Source organism: Octopus bimaculoides, chromosome 14, assembly GCF_046866305.1.
Source record: "Octopus bimaculoides isolate indiv1 chromosome 14, ASM4686630v1, whole genome shotgun sequence".
Classification (NCBI taxonomy): Eukaryota; Metazoa; Mollusca; class Cephalopoda; order Octopoda; family Octopodidae; genus Octopus; species Octopus bimaculoides.
The window spans coordinates 14416255-14432388 of NC_142941.1; the positions used below are offsets into that span (position 1 = coordinate 14416255).

The 16134-nt window shown below is 35.9% G+C and overlaps 1 protein-coding gene and 1 long non-coding RNA gene across 3 annotated transcripts; one reads left to right on the plus strand and one right to left on the minus strand.

Annotated features, from left to right (window-relative positions):
• Positions 1 to 192: 192 nt before the first annotated feature.
• Positions 193 to 7409, minus strand: LOC106874305 (uncharacterized). 2 transcript variants are annotated; one of them, XM_014921991.3, is made up of 2 exons: positions 7208 to 7409; positions 193 to 4033 (listed from the first exon to the last, which is right to left on the minus strand). In XM_014921991.3, exon 2 carries the CDS (start codon positions 4027 to 4029, stop codon positions 2941 to 2943), a length of 1089 nt encoding a protein of 362 aa, XP_014777477.1. In that variant the 5' UTR covers positions 4030 to 4033; positions 7208 to 7409; the 3' UTR covers positions 193 to 2940. The 2 variants fall into 2 exon arrangements, with proteins under 2 accessions (XP_014777477.1, XP_089218488.1); XM_089362362.1 differs by lacking the exon at positions 7208 to 7409 and adding an exon at positions 5764 to 7196.
• A 2458-nt stretch (positions 7410 to 9867) lies between these two features.
• Positions 9868 to 13780, plus strand: LOC128249364 (uncharacterized). The gene is made up of 2 exons (XR_008265465.2): positions 9868 to 9995; positions 11826 to 13780. It is a non-coding gene; the product is annotated as an uncharacterized LOC128249364 (long non-coding RNA).
• Positions 13781 to 16134: the final 2354 nt, after the last annotated feature.

Below are 16134 nucleotides of genomic sequence, written 5' to 3' on the forward strand. Positions count from 1 at the left end.
ATGATTGGACCTTTCACAATAGTCTTAACACCAGGAACTTTTCAGTACCCCCTCATACACACACACACACACACACAAACATGACAAGTTTCTTTTAGTTTCAGTGTACTAAATTTTCATTGTGATGTAGAAGTAAATACAATCAGGAATTTCAATGACTGAAACAAACAAACAAAATAAAAGACTATCGTATCACAAGAAATTGTTTTTATTGAATTTCGAAACTGACCATGGTGCAACAGGATCACTCTGACATAGAGAGAAATTAACAATCAGACATAGTATAACAAAATTACAGGAACATGCATTGAAGGAAGACTGACCTACTGTATAATTATAGTTACATTATGACATACATAAGGAACTGGTGAGTACTTAGCCTCTGGAGACTAAAAAAACCTATGGGGGTCACTTCTGTCCACACAATAATGTCTTATCAATTCACTATCTTGCAGACTAGCTTCTGAACTATAAAACAGATGAGTAAAACAGTGGGGGGAAAAAAAATCAAGTGACTCTCCAAGGTTTATGTTGTCGTCGTCATCATTTAATGTCCATTTTCCATGCTGGCATGGGTTGGACGGTTTAACAGAAGCTGGCAAGCCAGAAGAGTGCACCAGGTTTCACTGTCTGTTTTGGCATGGATTTTACAGCTGGATGCCCTTCCTAATGCTAACCACCTTACAGAATGGACCGAGTGCATTTTACGTGGCACCAGCACTGGCAAGGTCTGTTTTGGTACAGATTTTAGAGGCTGGATGGCCTTTTTAATACCAACTACTTTATACAGCTGGATGCCTTTCCAAATGCCAACCACTTTACAGTGTGGACTCAATGCTTTTTGAGATTGTAAATTAAACGAAGCCACTGAATACAGGCTGTTGTTGATTTGGTCCTTTCTTCTGAGTCTATGAATTTAAAGAGTTGAATGAAGACTAGATTTAGGAACATTATGTTTTGTTTTTAAATAATAATTAAATTCGAGGATAAATAATGTTTTTAAATTGTGCAAATATAATTTGACTGCCTTATTTGAATGAATAAATTATAGATAAATTAGACACACTGTGTGTATTAGAAATTGTGATTTTGTATATACAGCAGTGACTAATATGTCAAAAAGCCTTTGGCCTGTATATATGTAATGTATGCATATAAATATTATACAGACAGCTGTGTGGTGAAGAAGTTCATTTCGCAACTATATGGGTCTGTATTCAGTCCCACTGTGTTGCAACTTGGGTAATATCTTCTGCTACAGCCTTGGGCTGACCAAAGTCTTTTTAGTACACTTAGCAGATGGAAAGTGAAAGCTTGCTCTGTGTGTGTGTGTGTGTGTGTGTTTCATTATCTTTCGAACTCCATACATAGCTAGCCAACTTAGTAGCTTTGCTTTTGTCCTTATGTCGGAAGGTGGTTATGTGATGGGCATAGCAATTTTTAAATTCTCCTTCACATAATCCACTATAGGTCTTCTTATCCGTTGTATTATTATTTAGGATTGCAGTATCTTCTGACTCATATATGATAGATTTAATCATGCATCATTGGCCAAGTGGACAGGATCCTTGATCCCAACAGTTATAACTGGATATAGGCTCTTGGAATTGACTTCGAGTAATGATACTCTTCATATTGAGGCAGCAGCTATATGATAATTTCACAGACTGCCTGATAAATAATTTCCTGTATTTGTGAGTGGCTGGAAAGTGTTTGTCTAGGAGAGACAGAAATCTTTTTACTTATGTTAGTTTTTACATTAAGGGAAAAGGGAGGGGCAAACCAAATAACTTTTCTTGGCATATTTTTAGGTCTATCATTATCCTGATTAATATTAGAGGGGTTATATATTAATTTATCTTTGAATCCATTATTGGCTGAAGCATTATTACAGAAGTGGGGTTTTAAAAAATTACAGTGGGGTGACAAGACTGTTTATGTATATAGGACGAGTTTCTCATTAGGTTTATGGAAAGGTTTATATGAGGAAGAGTTCAGGTCTAGGGAAACATCTAGAAAAAAATCAACTACAGACAGATAAGTAGCTACTGTAATTTTAAGGCCTAATTGACTGAAGGTAGAAATAAGTTGTTTCTTAAATCTATTAAGGATGTGACCATCACACCCATGGAAAATACCCAAACCACCATCTCGGTATATACATATATAGATACATTTATACACATATACACAGTACCTGACCTCTTAACATGCTTCCAGAAATCAGGAATTTCCAGAATTTCAGGAATATTGTGCTATATACAATACCCTGTATTGAGTAAACAAACCCTGTTTCTGAAGTTGGTTAATTTGCATGTGGTCTGTTAAAGATCATTTCGTTCTTTATGTTTTTAAGTGGTCTGATAAAGATCAAACATATTCTGCATCAGACTTGTATTAATTTGAACCTGTATCTTAACAAAATATTGCATACATGGTGTACAATATTATTTTAACGATTTTAAGTGGATTAATAAATATCAAACAAACCCTACTTTAGAAGTGTATTAATTTGAATCAGTTAAATGCAATTTAGCTCTTTACTTAGCATAGTTTACTTTATATTTGAAGTATATATTTAGACTTGTCTCCAGAAAATCCAGAAATCCAAGAAACTTCTAGTATCAATTTTTCCAGATAATTAGCCTGGTACTGTATTATGTATGAGAAACTGTAATTCTTTATCAGCTGCAGGTGGTTTCAGGTAGATAAAATCTAGTTTGTACACCCCCTAAACAACAGCCCATCTGCCATTAGCTTGTTTTTCTAAGCTTTATAGAGAAGCTTCTAAAACAAGAAAGCAAAAAGTGCACTTATTTTTCCAATCTCTCACATTCTACACCAAACAAGAGTTGACAGCCCTTGATCAAAATAAACCTACATCCACTGTCACACCAGAAAAGCTCAGTTCTCTTTCATCAGAATTTTGTTTGAATGTATTCATCGATGAATTTGTTTATGTCTGCTTAATGCACTGTTATGTGCAAATACCATTGTGCAGTGTTTACACTGATAGGGTTTTTCTCCCGTGTGTGTTCGTTTGTGCTGTTTTAACGTGCAGTTAGTCATAAAAGCTTTACCACAATATTCACAGTGGAATGGTTTTTCACCTGAATGCGTGTGTCTGTGTTTGATCAAGGAGCTATGATATGTGAAAGTCTTGCCACAAAAATCGCAACAGAAAGGCTTTTTCCCTGTATGTAAAATTTTGTGTGCTATCAATTGGTCTTTACGTGAAAATGTCTTGTTACATTCTTCACAAGAGAAGGGTTTCTCTCCAGTATGTATCCTTTTGTGAACCTTCAATGCATATTTTATCATGAAGCTTTTCCCACAAACTTCACAGTGGAAGAGCCTTTCTCCAGTGTGTATTCGTATGTGCTTTTTCAAGCAACTTCTATCAGCAAAAGCTGTGCCGCAGTAGATACAACTAAAAGGTTTTTCTCCCGTATGCGTGTATCTGTGTCCAGTTAAATCCTTTTGTTGAACAAAATTCTTACCACAGTACTCACAATGATAAGGTCTCTCGCCAGTGTGTGTTCGTTTATGTATATTCAAATTACAGTTTTGAGAAAATTTCTTACCACAGTATTCACAACTGTAAGGTTTCTCACCAGTATGGGTACGTTTATGTTCAACTATATGATTACTACATGTATAACTTTTGCCACATATTTCACAATGATAAGGTTTCTCTCCTGTGTGTGTGAGATTATGCTTCGTTAAGTTGCTCTTCACTGCAAACGATTTACCACAGTACATACATACGAATGGCTTCTCTCCAGTGTGAGTTCGAACATGGTCCTTCAGATAATATTTTGTGATAAATTTCTTACCACAAATATCACAGTGGAAAGGTCTTTCTCCTGTGTGTATCCTTTCGTGTATGATAAGTTTGGCAGTGCATTTAAAAGATTTATTGCAAATTTTACACTGGTAATTCTTCCTTGTAGTTTCCACCTTTTTCTTCTTCGCTATTTCACAAGAAAACATTGCTGAAGATGTTGAGTTGCTTTTGAGATGGAGCATTCAGCTAAAAAAATAAAATAAAACAAGTTTTCAAATATACCAACATAATATACACACACACATTATACATATATATATATATATATATATATATATAGACTTTATTGAGGTAACTGTTATAACATTTCATGGATGAGTTCATGAACCTTGGTTCTTTTCTCTAAAACTACATATGTATATATTTTATACTGTGAAACTTAATTTAATTTCAATTTTTGATAAATTGAATTTAATTGAGTTTTTACCTGTAAATTTGGATTTTTATCCCTAATATTATTATTATATATATATATATACACTCTTTACTCTTTTACTTGTTTCAGTCATTTGACTGCGGCCATGCTGGAGTACCTACCGCCTTTAGTCGAGAAAATCGACCCCAGGACTTATTCTTTGTAAGCCTAGTACTTATTCTATCGGTCTCTTTTTGCCGAACAGGGACGTAAACACACCAGCAACGGTTGTCAAGCGATGGTGGGGGGGGGGGGACAAACACACACACACACACACACATATATATATATATATATATATATATATATATATATATATATATATACATATATACGATAGACTTCTTTCAGTTTCCGTCTATCAAATCCACTCACAAGGCTTTGGTCGGCCCGAGGCTATAATAGAAGACACTTGCCCAAGGTGCCACGCAGTGGGACTGAACCTGGAACCATGTGGTTGGTAGGCAAGCTACTTACCACACAGTCACTCATATATATATATATATTACATACACACAAACACGACAGTTTTCGGCACAATATCCGTCTACCAAATACACTCACATGGCATTGGTTGGTCCTTGATGTACTATTTTAATATAGATTTCAAATTTAGTTTAATCACTCAAGGGACATAACTCTGAATATAGTATCTTTGCCGTCTCCCCTTTAAAAACCTGCCTATTGAATAAAGAAATAAATACATTCGAGCCCAAACAAACTTGTCTGCATTGTCAAAATATAATACTATTTGTATAAATGAAAACACTTATGTCATGAGCGATGGAGGCTAACGTTTAATGCGGGAGTCCTTTTTGTTTATCTTTCCGGAGGATTCAGAAAGGATAACTACGGCCATGCTTGAAGAGTTTAGTTGATCAAATTTGACCGCAGTATCTATCTTCTAAGTATAACACTTATTCTATCAGTCTCTTATGTAAGAAAAAAAAAACATCAGTTACCACGCGTCGAGAGGCAAACACACATTCACAGAGAGAGAAAGAGACGGGGAGGTGAGGGGGCGGGCTCTGTTTTCACCAACCAAATTCATTGACGAAGCTTTGGTCGACACGGGACTACAGAAGACAAGGTGGAATTCTGGCTTAAGCATCCTAACTGCTTTTTATTTTTGAGAATTTTCTGAAATTTTTTATGAATTTGTGTTCAACACACGAGAATCCAGACAATTATACAAAAAAAAAAAAAATTGTGTATGTGTGATTTAAGAGCGACTTAGCTGTTATTTTTAGCACATCCCTGGACTAGCTACCTTCCTCGTTTCTTTGACATGCATTGATGTTTTTCAATATTTTTCTCTCCCAAAAAAGTTGAAGGGTTATACGAGGTGCTTAACCCAGAATTTCCGCCGAAGACACTTGTGTGGAGCAGTGGGACTGAATCCAAAACCACGAAGTTGCAAAGCAAACTAGTTAACCACATTGCCAGAAAGAAAGAAATAATGAATTTAAAAATAAAGAGAAAGTGCGAGAAGTCAAACTACCAGTGCAGTTGTGTAACAAAGATTCGGACCTCAAATTCAAAGGCCGAAGAAACGAGCTTTTTCTCCAGACGTGGTTGCCCTCCTTGTGTTTGCTGAGTCCCGGTTTTCTCAATACTCCTGCAACCACAAACGTTCACTTACAGATCAAAATTCCCACCATTACTTTCTAGGTGGCAGGACCGTCTTCAACTACAACAATTTCTGCTAGCTACTCTTAAGACCTTGTCCCTAACCAGAACGAACCTGGGATCTTTAAATACTTCTGCCTCAGATGTCATACGTGTCCCTTTAAAACGCCACTGATCTGAAATATCCCAGTTCGACTCCATCGATGTTCCAACTACACCTTTATAGCTGCGTCCCTCTAAGTGAGAGAGAGAGGTGGGTAGCCCCATTCAATAAAAAAAAAATAGCATCAAAATAAATAATAGTAGCATAGAGGCGAGGAGGGTGTCCATCCCGGGCGACTCTTGTACGGGGTGGCACTTTGGGGTCTGCCGCATAAGCCTAAATAAGGGGCTGGTCAGCAAATTCAAAAATTATCCCGGATGGCACACACTCTAGCTACAGGGTTGGACTAAAAGAAGAACTCAGGCTGATATGATCTACTAAATCTCTTCAAATGCGATGTCACAGGTTAACAGCAGTCTTATGACTTGGAAGAGTAAAAGAATATTTCTAATGAGCTTATTGTATCCAGTGCTCAGGTGCACTACAACTCGTGGGAAAACGGTAAAAGAGGGACACAAAAGACAGGGAAGTGACTAGTAAAAGAGCCACAACTCAGAAAGGATGCCCGGAGCATACAAACAGCGCTGATGTATTTTGGGAGGTATGGAATTTTTGAAGGATATTGTGTTCTGTCAGCTAAGAACCAACGTAGGTAGTTTATTTATTCCAAGCTTCGAACAATTCTGTGCGTGAGAAAACAAAATATGTCTCATGAAGGAAAGCTAGTTTAGCTATCAGAGCAACCAGAGTGACTAAAGTAACGGAGGCTGTATTTGGTATATTCATCGCATCTGTTGTTTAGCCCAATGACAACAATGATGTGACAGACCATAATCAAAGACGTTTGTTCCCGTCGCAATCCGTCTTTTTGTGTAAATCTATGACTACATTGTGCAATCAAGTACTGGAATCGAATTATAATTTTATAAGGCATCCTCGATGTTAATGGAATTATAAATGATGAGATTTAAAAAAAAATTACTATAAGCAACAGTAAGGTTTGATTTGAACGAATTAAGCTGTTATTTCTTGCATGTCGAACGACCGTGCATAGCTTCAGCATTAACCTGAGCAGACGGACGATCAAAAGCAAACCAAACACAATTATCTAGTCTTTTTGCATATGTAAGACATATATCCTTAAAAAATACGGTATTGCTTCAATGTTGTACAGAAGCTGTTTATATATGTTACAAGTATCAAAATTTACAACCTTTTCTCTCTCCTTCTCAAAGGGTTCTTTGTTTCCTTTCAAATATAACCATATCAGTTCAGTAGCATATGACGGCTGTTATCATTCAAGCATGTCATTCAGACGACATTCCTTGTCTCACTGACTTGTAAATGTCAATAAACAAGACAAAAGCACATTAAGCTGCTCTCCACGTGTCATGGCTGACCGACGTATCAGGAGTGACTAACCGATGCTATTTATCATTTAAAATACAGAGATGCCTATAATAGGACATCTAACCTGCTAGAAAGAGCAGCAAAAAACTCCCTAATTTGTATAGAGTTTTTTGCTGCTCTTTCTAGCGGGTTAGATGTCCTGTTATAGGCATCTCTGTATTTTAAATGAACAATATATAGTCTATTGACTATTTTTTTCATCTCGCTAGACCACTGGTAGTAAATAAAATTTCTAAAATTTTTTTGCTACCCTATGATTTATTAATAATGATGCTATTTATCGGTAGCACTCTGGCAGAGAGAGGCGAGGAGGGGGGGGGCTACATTCGCGGAATTTTTTTGTTTGTTTTTTTAAAATTTTTTTGCATTAGTTTGTTGGATTAATTTTAAAGCAGTTGGAATACGATGATTACTTAATCACTTTATATCATTCACTTTATATACTTTATGCACAATTTTATAGACTTAGTACACAGCACCCTCCCTCTTTCTCTCTCACTCTTCTCCTTAGCCTCTTTTTCTCTCTCCTTTTTCTTTCGCTCTTCGCCTTTCCCTTCAACTAATCACGTGAAAGCGTTACAGACAGGCGAAGTAACGAAGAAAAAATCTTAGTTAAAAAAAAAATTCATATTTCACTCACCACCATCTTCTGCCCCTTCCCCTCTCTTCCATCCTTTTCAACTTATCGCGTGTAGACATTACGGACGGGCTAAGTAACGGAGGAACAAACAGAATTATTATAAGATATTTATATACAGGGGTTGGACAAAATAATGGAAACACCTTAAAATTTCAAACAAATTTATTTTAATACGGGGTAGGACAGCCTTTGGCAGTAATTACACTTGAATTCTATGAGGTATGGACTCATACAAAGTTTGAATTGTTTTCAAAGGAATTTTTGTCCATTCTTCTGCTGAAACAGTCTTCAGTTCTTGTAGTGATGATGGTGGAGGATATCGACTCCTTACTTGTTTTTCTAAAATGCACCATAAATGTTCAATAATATTGAGATCTGGGGACTGTGGTAACCACATAAGATGTTCAACTTCACTAGATGTTCCTCGTGCCAATTCAGTAACAACTATAGCTGTGTGAATCGGTGCATTATCATCTTGAAAGATTGCGTTTCCCTCCCGGAAAGAGTTCCGCAACCATAGGTTGAATTTGATGAAATAAAATGCTTAAATAGTCTTGACTATTAATTCTGCCATGAAGGGAAACCATTGGGCCGGCGGATTTCCAAGATATAGACCCCACCTCCTAGATCTTCTTCTTCTTCCCTACCAAGAATTCACAACGACCTCGAACCCACAAGAGAGACAGAAACGAGCAGAAACAAGGAAAATGTCCCTTGTATTTGAACACTATGCAAATATTCTTTTAAAAAACTTTTTTAATTTTTCCAAAATTTAATTGTTTTCCATACTTACAGTTGAAAAAGTCTCAATGACTGAAACCGGTATTGAAATGTTTTTTATAAAATTATTTTAGCATTTTCTACCTTGATTTTTTCCCCCCCATATATATCAACTCGTGTGTTCCTTTTTAACCTTCTCTCTCTCTCTCTCTCTCTCTCTCTCTACATATATATATATATATATATATATATATATATATATATATACACACACACACATTTGTTGAGTCTGGAAGAAGGGACATTGCCTATGAGCTTTGCAAGCTCTGTGATGTCGTTAAACTGTTACATATCAAGACCCATAGGAAAGACACAAGCAGAGAGGAGATTCCAGAAGGATGTTGTTCTGAGAAGGTAAGACTAGACATAGTAGTTAGTGCCGGGTGGCAGAGTGATGATGGACGAAATAAGGATGGCCAGAGGGGTGGAGAGGCGAGTGGGTCGAGTGCCTGAGTTGAAGAGTTACGAGACCAGTAAACACCGGGGGTCAGAAGCCCTTATAACAGCGATTGCAAACAAAGTGTGATGGTTCGGATCATACATTTATTTGATCAACGTTGACTGGAATTTAACACCAACAAGCTTGAACCACTTGACAACAATAGCTAATCGATGCAGCTATTTTGTTTTCAGTGCTCAATCATAACTACACCAATTTCATCTCATCCAGTGTTGTTGCTATGCAGCATGAAACAAAACACATGCGGTGGTTTGGTAAAAGAATCAATATATGGAACACATTTAGTTATGTCCCTTTATGTTTTGAGTTCAAATCCCGCTGAGATTGACATTGTTTTTGCTCATTCTGAGGTCGATAAAATAGTGAAGTACTAAGGGTCTCTTAATATTCTCATATGGAATTATAACAGAATACTAAGACAAACACAAAAAGTAATTTTATGATTTACGAAACTACAGTTAGTTACCCCAGCCCCTAATTATTTGAATGGTTTAAAATAGACATAATTTTCCTCTCTGGTCAGTATCTGTTCCTCAAAATTACTAAATTCAATTATAATATATTTTTAGAACTAATTAGTAGTTTTTCTTCTTATTGCTGACAAGACTTATTAGCTTTCTGGTAGTTTCGTATCGTCATTCTGCAACAACTGAAATTTTCATCTTCTGATCTTTCTCAGCGTCAACAGATTAACAAAACAGGTTCTTGTCGGTTAGTTAACATCTCTTTACCTGTGTTTTTCTTTATTGAATGCACGAATTTTCCTCGAAGACTTTTTATTTTTAAAAAACCGAATCCCATCACTACTTGTAAATTCTATATATTTTCTCTCCTTCATCTAGTATTGCTGCGATGTTGCGTATGCTTTGTTTACATATAATTAAAATATATATTTATATAATAATAATAATATTCGTTATATGCGTAATTAGATATTTGATGGGTGTAACGTTGAGAGGCTTATAGTACTGTACTTGATGTGTTACATCTGTGTCGATGTTTCGTTGTTTTTAATTCGGTCCAACTGGTGGGTGGGGATCGACTGCTTTTTTTGTTTGTTTTTATATATAACTTCAGTAGGCAGGATGATTAAAACCAGTACCAGCAACATAGCGTATAGATTCTTCCGCTTTCTTAATCCTATAAATTTAGCTTCGTATCACAATAAAAATAAATAATAATTAAAAAGAGCGCTAACTTTTTTTTAAACTAGTCGTCAGATAAAACTCGTTTTCTTTTTGCTTGTCGCACGCGCATGTGTGTGTGTGTGTGTGTGTCAATTTTTTATTTTTTATTTTTCTAATGGTAATAGCTTGCTTAAAATGATTTGTTGAATTGTAAGAATAACAACAGAACATTTGATGTGGAGGGAAGAATTTAATGCTAAAAATTAGAACAAAATCTATTTTGATTGGGACTTAAAGTTTCACCAAACAAGCTGTTTAAGCGAAACTGAAATCCCAATGCACGCGCGCGTGTATTAGGATTTATAACGGTGCTCTGTATGTATGCATTTGTTGTTAGGCTAAGATTGGATGTACCTTCGTTTTAGGTATGTAAACTAAATGTATACAGTCATAACGTATCAGTGACTGTTATTGACGATACAGTTGAAACGTTGGTTACACAATTTTTTGATTGAATGAATTAGATTTGCTTCATTTTGTTTTGTTTTCTGATCGAGCAGACTGATCGCATTCCTGCCATGCCTATACCATCCCATCTTTTCTTCTGGCATAGTATCTAGAATACATTATCGTACGCATCCTTCGGTGTTGTTTTGTTGTTGATTTTTAAAGGTAAGGTGTGGTTTGAGAGAGAGGATCGGTTGCTATCTCTTGCAGGTCAAGCGACCACTTAGAGGGCATCTCGCGACTTTGATTCGTATTTTTCAAAGACTTTATAGTTGTGACCATCACGTCTTTTATTTCGTACAGTGTATTTAGGAGTATCCTCCCTTGTCATATTACTTTATTGAAGTAAGACCTGATTGAAGAGAGATTTTACTGTTACTTGTAACACATCAAGCAGGTGTATAGGAACTCCCTTGTTGGCTCAGCGTTGTTTAGCCCCATAATGAAAGCTATTCTAACTGTGACCATCCCTCTTTTCAGATATAGTGTGTCAGAAGCCACTTTATTCAGCATGTCCATTATTTTGTTTTAAATTGTAGCTTGCGATTTTAGAGAGATTTGGCTGCTACTTTTAGCAGGGTAAGTAAGCGACAACGTAGATACTTGTGTAATGTGGTGATCGTAGTAGATTATGAAGGAACCCAGTTTAATTTACTTTCTGGTTTTACATAATGAATCTTGGACTGCATCATTCAGTGTGTCCTTCCTTTTTTCAAAATAGTAAAGTGCGGTTTGAGGAAGGTGTGGCTGCTGTTTCTAACATGCTGAGTGACTACACAAAGGTTCTTTCTCTCTTTCACACACAGACTATTATAGTGTAATCATAACATTGTCGGTGGTGGTGTTGTTTGATTAGAAATGAAGCCATTTATATTATATGTTAATTTTTTGTTTAATTTACTTTCAGGTTTAACATGTCTGGTCTTACTTTAAGAAGTGTTCACCTATCTCAGTAATCTACATATTAACGTCAAAATGTCTACTGAAATTTTGACGATCCCTTGAAGATATGATGGAGCGTAAGTCAAACAAAAACCCCACTGAAGGAAAGACTAATTAAAAACTATTTGAATTTGTTTAGTTGTGTATCTTGCTGTTATCTCCAGTAACCAATCCAGCACATCTAATCTTACTTTAAGATTTAAAATTGTGAAATTTTGAAACTTCAGCTAAGCCTGGAATGGATTCTTCAAAGGAAATTAAAAACTTCTGTGAAGTTTGTGGACTGAACTTGAGTGAAGCAAGTAGCCTTAAAAGACACATAAGAACACACACAGGAGAGACTCCATACCATTGTTCAACATGTGGGAAGAGCTTTTCACAGAACTACAGCCTTAAAATACACATGCGAACTCACACTGGTGAGAGACCATTCCAGTGTGATATATGTAAGAAATCTTTCTCACAGAATTACAGTTGCAAAATTCACAAACGAATACATACAGGAGAGAGACCTTACCAGTGTCACTTTTGTGAAAAGAAATTTTCTAAAAAATCACAGTTAGACTCACATATTTTCATGCACATGAAAAAAGCTGTATCTGAGTGTGATTTGCCAGAAAGTCCAAAGACAGACACATCAACAAAGCTGTCCAGCAAGACAAGTTCAAAAGACGAACAGTACTACTGCTTGATATGTGGGAGCGAGTTCTCAGAGAACAAATCTTTACAAATCCACATGAATTCTCATGCAAATAAAACAAATTTAGAAGTATGGGAAGAAATTTTCTAGTAGATCAAAAAAAGAATTTGAGAAGTTCATGGTGTCTGTGGAAAGTTAAAAATATATTGATGAGCATACTAGGAATTGGTCTAACACCAGTTAACAGAAAAATATTTAAGTATGTCTATGTCTTTTTTCAGAAAAGATTAACCTGAGATTATGTTATGAGAAGATAATATATGTGAATTATATTATGAGCACATATTAAGACGAGGTTATGAAGAAATCACTCCAACTTACTATGTAGTTGTTCTAAGATGAGATATCAGCCAAAGAGCATCAACAGAGTTTCAGGAAATGAACTACACAAGAGTCATGTCCATCTTTGAATAAGGTGTCTTCTAGATAACATGTGACTTTTTAATGTTATTTTTTACTTTTGAAAATAACAAATAGAACTTTAAAAAGAAAGCAAACATTTTTTTTTAAAAAAACCTGTCAATGACTGAAAAATTTTTAATATTCATTAATTTGAAACAGAAATACATATCACATGAATATTGAATATTGTTGAGAAATATATAAATTTTATGAGATTTGAAACTATAAATGAAGCCATCACCTTTTAGGAGTCATAGAGAATTTTGATGGTGACTATTTTATTGATGAGGTTTGGTGGTTGTATATTTTGTAGCAGTGCACCACAAGAAGCAAAATAAATATATTCTGTATATCTGTGGTGGAGTGAAGATTTCTGTGAAACAATTGTTTTTAAATTCATAGGAAATCTAGTAGATTTGATGACCTAAATATTTTATCAGTGTGGCTGGTTCTTATATTTGCTTCTGGTAGCATTTCTTAGAATTCATGACTCTGGTGCTTTAATTATGTTATTTCTTGAGAATCATGGAAATGGATGGGACTGGAAAATTTCAGATTGAAAGCTTTAATGTTGCTGGTTTAATACCTCACTGTTCACTGTTGAATTCCTACTCAGGTTGTTAAAATAAGTGCCAGTAATATATTGCAATCAATTTAATTGACTAACCACAAATGAAACATTCGGCCTTGTGCCTTGTCGAAAGCAATCAATATTATTGTGTCCTAGCCATGCTTGTATGCAACAATGTCAAAAGAGTATGTACGCACTTCTGTGTATGTACCTTTTTTCTGATTTCAGTAAATATACTCCAAACTGATATCATAGTAAAAAGTTATATTATTTTGTGTAACTGTTTTTAAAATCATGTATGTGTATGTCAATATATGATTGTGTCTGGATACAGATGGACAGATGGTCTTCGGATTGACCCTTGATTATTTCAGTGCATGGTTAAGAAGTTTGCTTCCCAAACTTCATGGTAGCTTGGGGGCAAGTGTTTTCTACTACAGCTTCAGGCCAACCAGAACTTTATGAATAGATTTGGTAGATGGAAACTGAAAGAAGCCTATTGGTTACATACATGCATGCATGAATGAACTGTGGGGAAAGTTCCCCTCTGAGGGGTAATTCATCACAGAGTAAACCAGTGAGAGGACATTCCAGTGTGATCATCATAGTTTAAATATCTTCTTTTCTATGCTTGCATGAGTAAGGTAGAATTTGTTGAAGCACATTTTCTACAACTGGATGTCTTTTCTGTTGTCACCCTTGTTTCTAAGCAAGGTAAAATTTCATTGTAGCTTGATATATTTTCACAGAAAACTAGAAATGAATGACACTGCTTATATGATGGTGACACCCATTTACAACCATTATGTAAGCACACATGCACATATACATTGTTTTATATGTATGCGTGTGCGTTTGTGCCAGTGACTTGTAAAATATACCCAGTACACTCTGTAAAGTGGTTGGCATTAGGAAGAATGTCCAGCAGACAACTGGAGTCTGTGCAGTTCTCTGGCTTACTAGTATCAGGCAAACCATCTAACCCATGCCAGCATGGAAAACATGTTAAATGATGATGATGATGTGTCTGTGTATAGCAAATAAAAGGGATGAAAAGTCAAGCTGTATTTTCAGGAAGCATTTCTGTAATACTGGCAATCAATTGCATACCTGTAAATGCTTTATCTTTAAGAATAAAACTATCCATGCAAGCTGAAATTCCAGGCCAAGTACGTGGCTGCTGAGTAAGAATACATTAAATCAAAGACTGGAGTTTAAGGTATTATTTTTAAAAATCATCATCATCATCATCGTTTAACATCTGATTTCCATGCTAGCATGGGTTTGACGGTTCTAGCAGGGTCTGGGAAACCAGGAGGCTGCACCAAGCTCCAGTTTGATCTGGCAGTGTTTCTACAGCTGGATGCCCTTCCTAATGCCAACCACTCTGTGAGTATAGTGGGTGCTTTTTACGTGCCACCAACAAAGGGGCCAGAGGAGGCTGGCGATGGCCATGATTGGCTGGTGCTTTTTACATGCCACCGGCATGGAAGCCAGTCAAGGCGACCCTGGCATCAGCCACGTTCAGATGGTGCTTTTTACGTGCCACTGGCATGGGTATTACAACTACAATTTCCAATTCCAGTCTTTGATTTTATATATATATATATATATATATATATATAAAATCAAAGACTGGAATTTGTATCAGGCTTCTTTCATTTTCCATATAACAAATTCCCTCACAAAATTATGGTCAGCCTGGATCTATAGAAGAAACTTACCCAAGATACCATGCAGTTGGACTGAACCTGAAACCACCTGGTTGGGAAGCAAACTTCTGAACCATACACCTATACATATATGTACGTACAGCTATGCCTGCACTCAAATGTTTTCCTCAGAATTACAAATACATAATGAAAATGGAATTTAGGCACTACAGGTATGTTAAGGTCCATGAGGTAGAGATTGGGAAGGATGTCAGATATTCTAAGCCAGGGGTTTTCAAACTTTTTGACTTGCGGACCCCTTTATATTTCAGGCTTTACCTTAGGGACCCCCTTATAAACGCTTATGAAATTTGTACATAAATATTTGCTTAAAATAACATATTTTTACATTTATTTATTTAATAGTATTTAACAAATAGGTTTATTGTCAATTAAAAGATTTCGATTAAAAAACATATATAAAATCAGATTGCCCATAGAAAGTATTTGATGTCCATGGACCCCCTGTAGTCCGCGGACCACAGTTTGAAAACCCCTGTTCTAAGCTACACCTGAAATGGAAAATTGGGAATGCTGTCACTCCTGTGGATATACTATTTTAATCCATTGCTGCTGCAGAGAGATATTTAAAATTTCTCTTGTTTTAAATCTAGTCAAAAGGAAATAAGGCAACGCCTGTCTTTGGCAGCCTTCCCAAACTTGCGAGATGTTCTGTTTAATCCTTTTAATACCAACCCACCCGAGATCGCCCCCTGGTTCTGAAACACAAACTTTCTGTTTTAAATCTTACTCTCAAGTACAGTTATCTGTGTTTCAAATCCTGGTTCATAGAAGGATTTGTCCAAAAGAGACTAAAAACAGGTAGGTATGTTTAGAATGTAATGACATTTACGAAGCCTTCTGTGTGCATACGTGACTGTGAAATGTT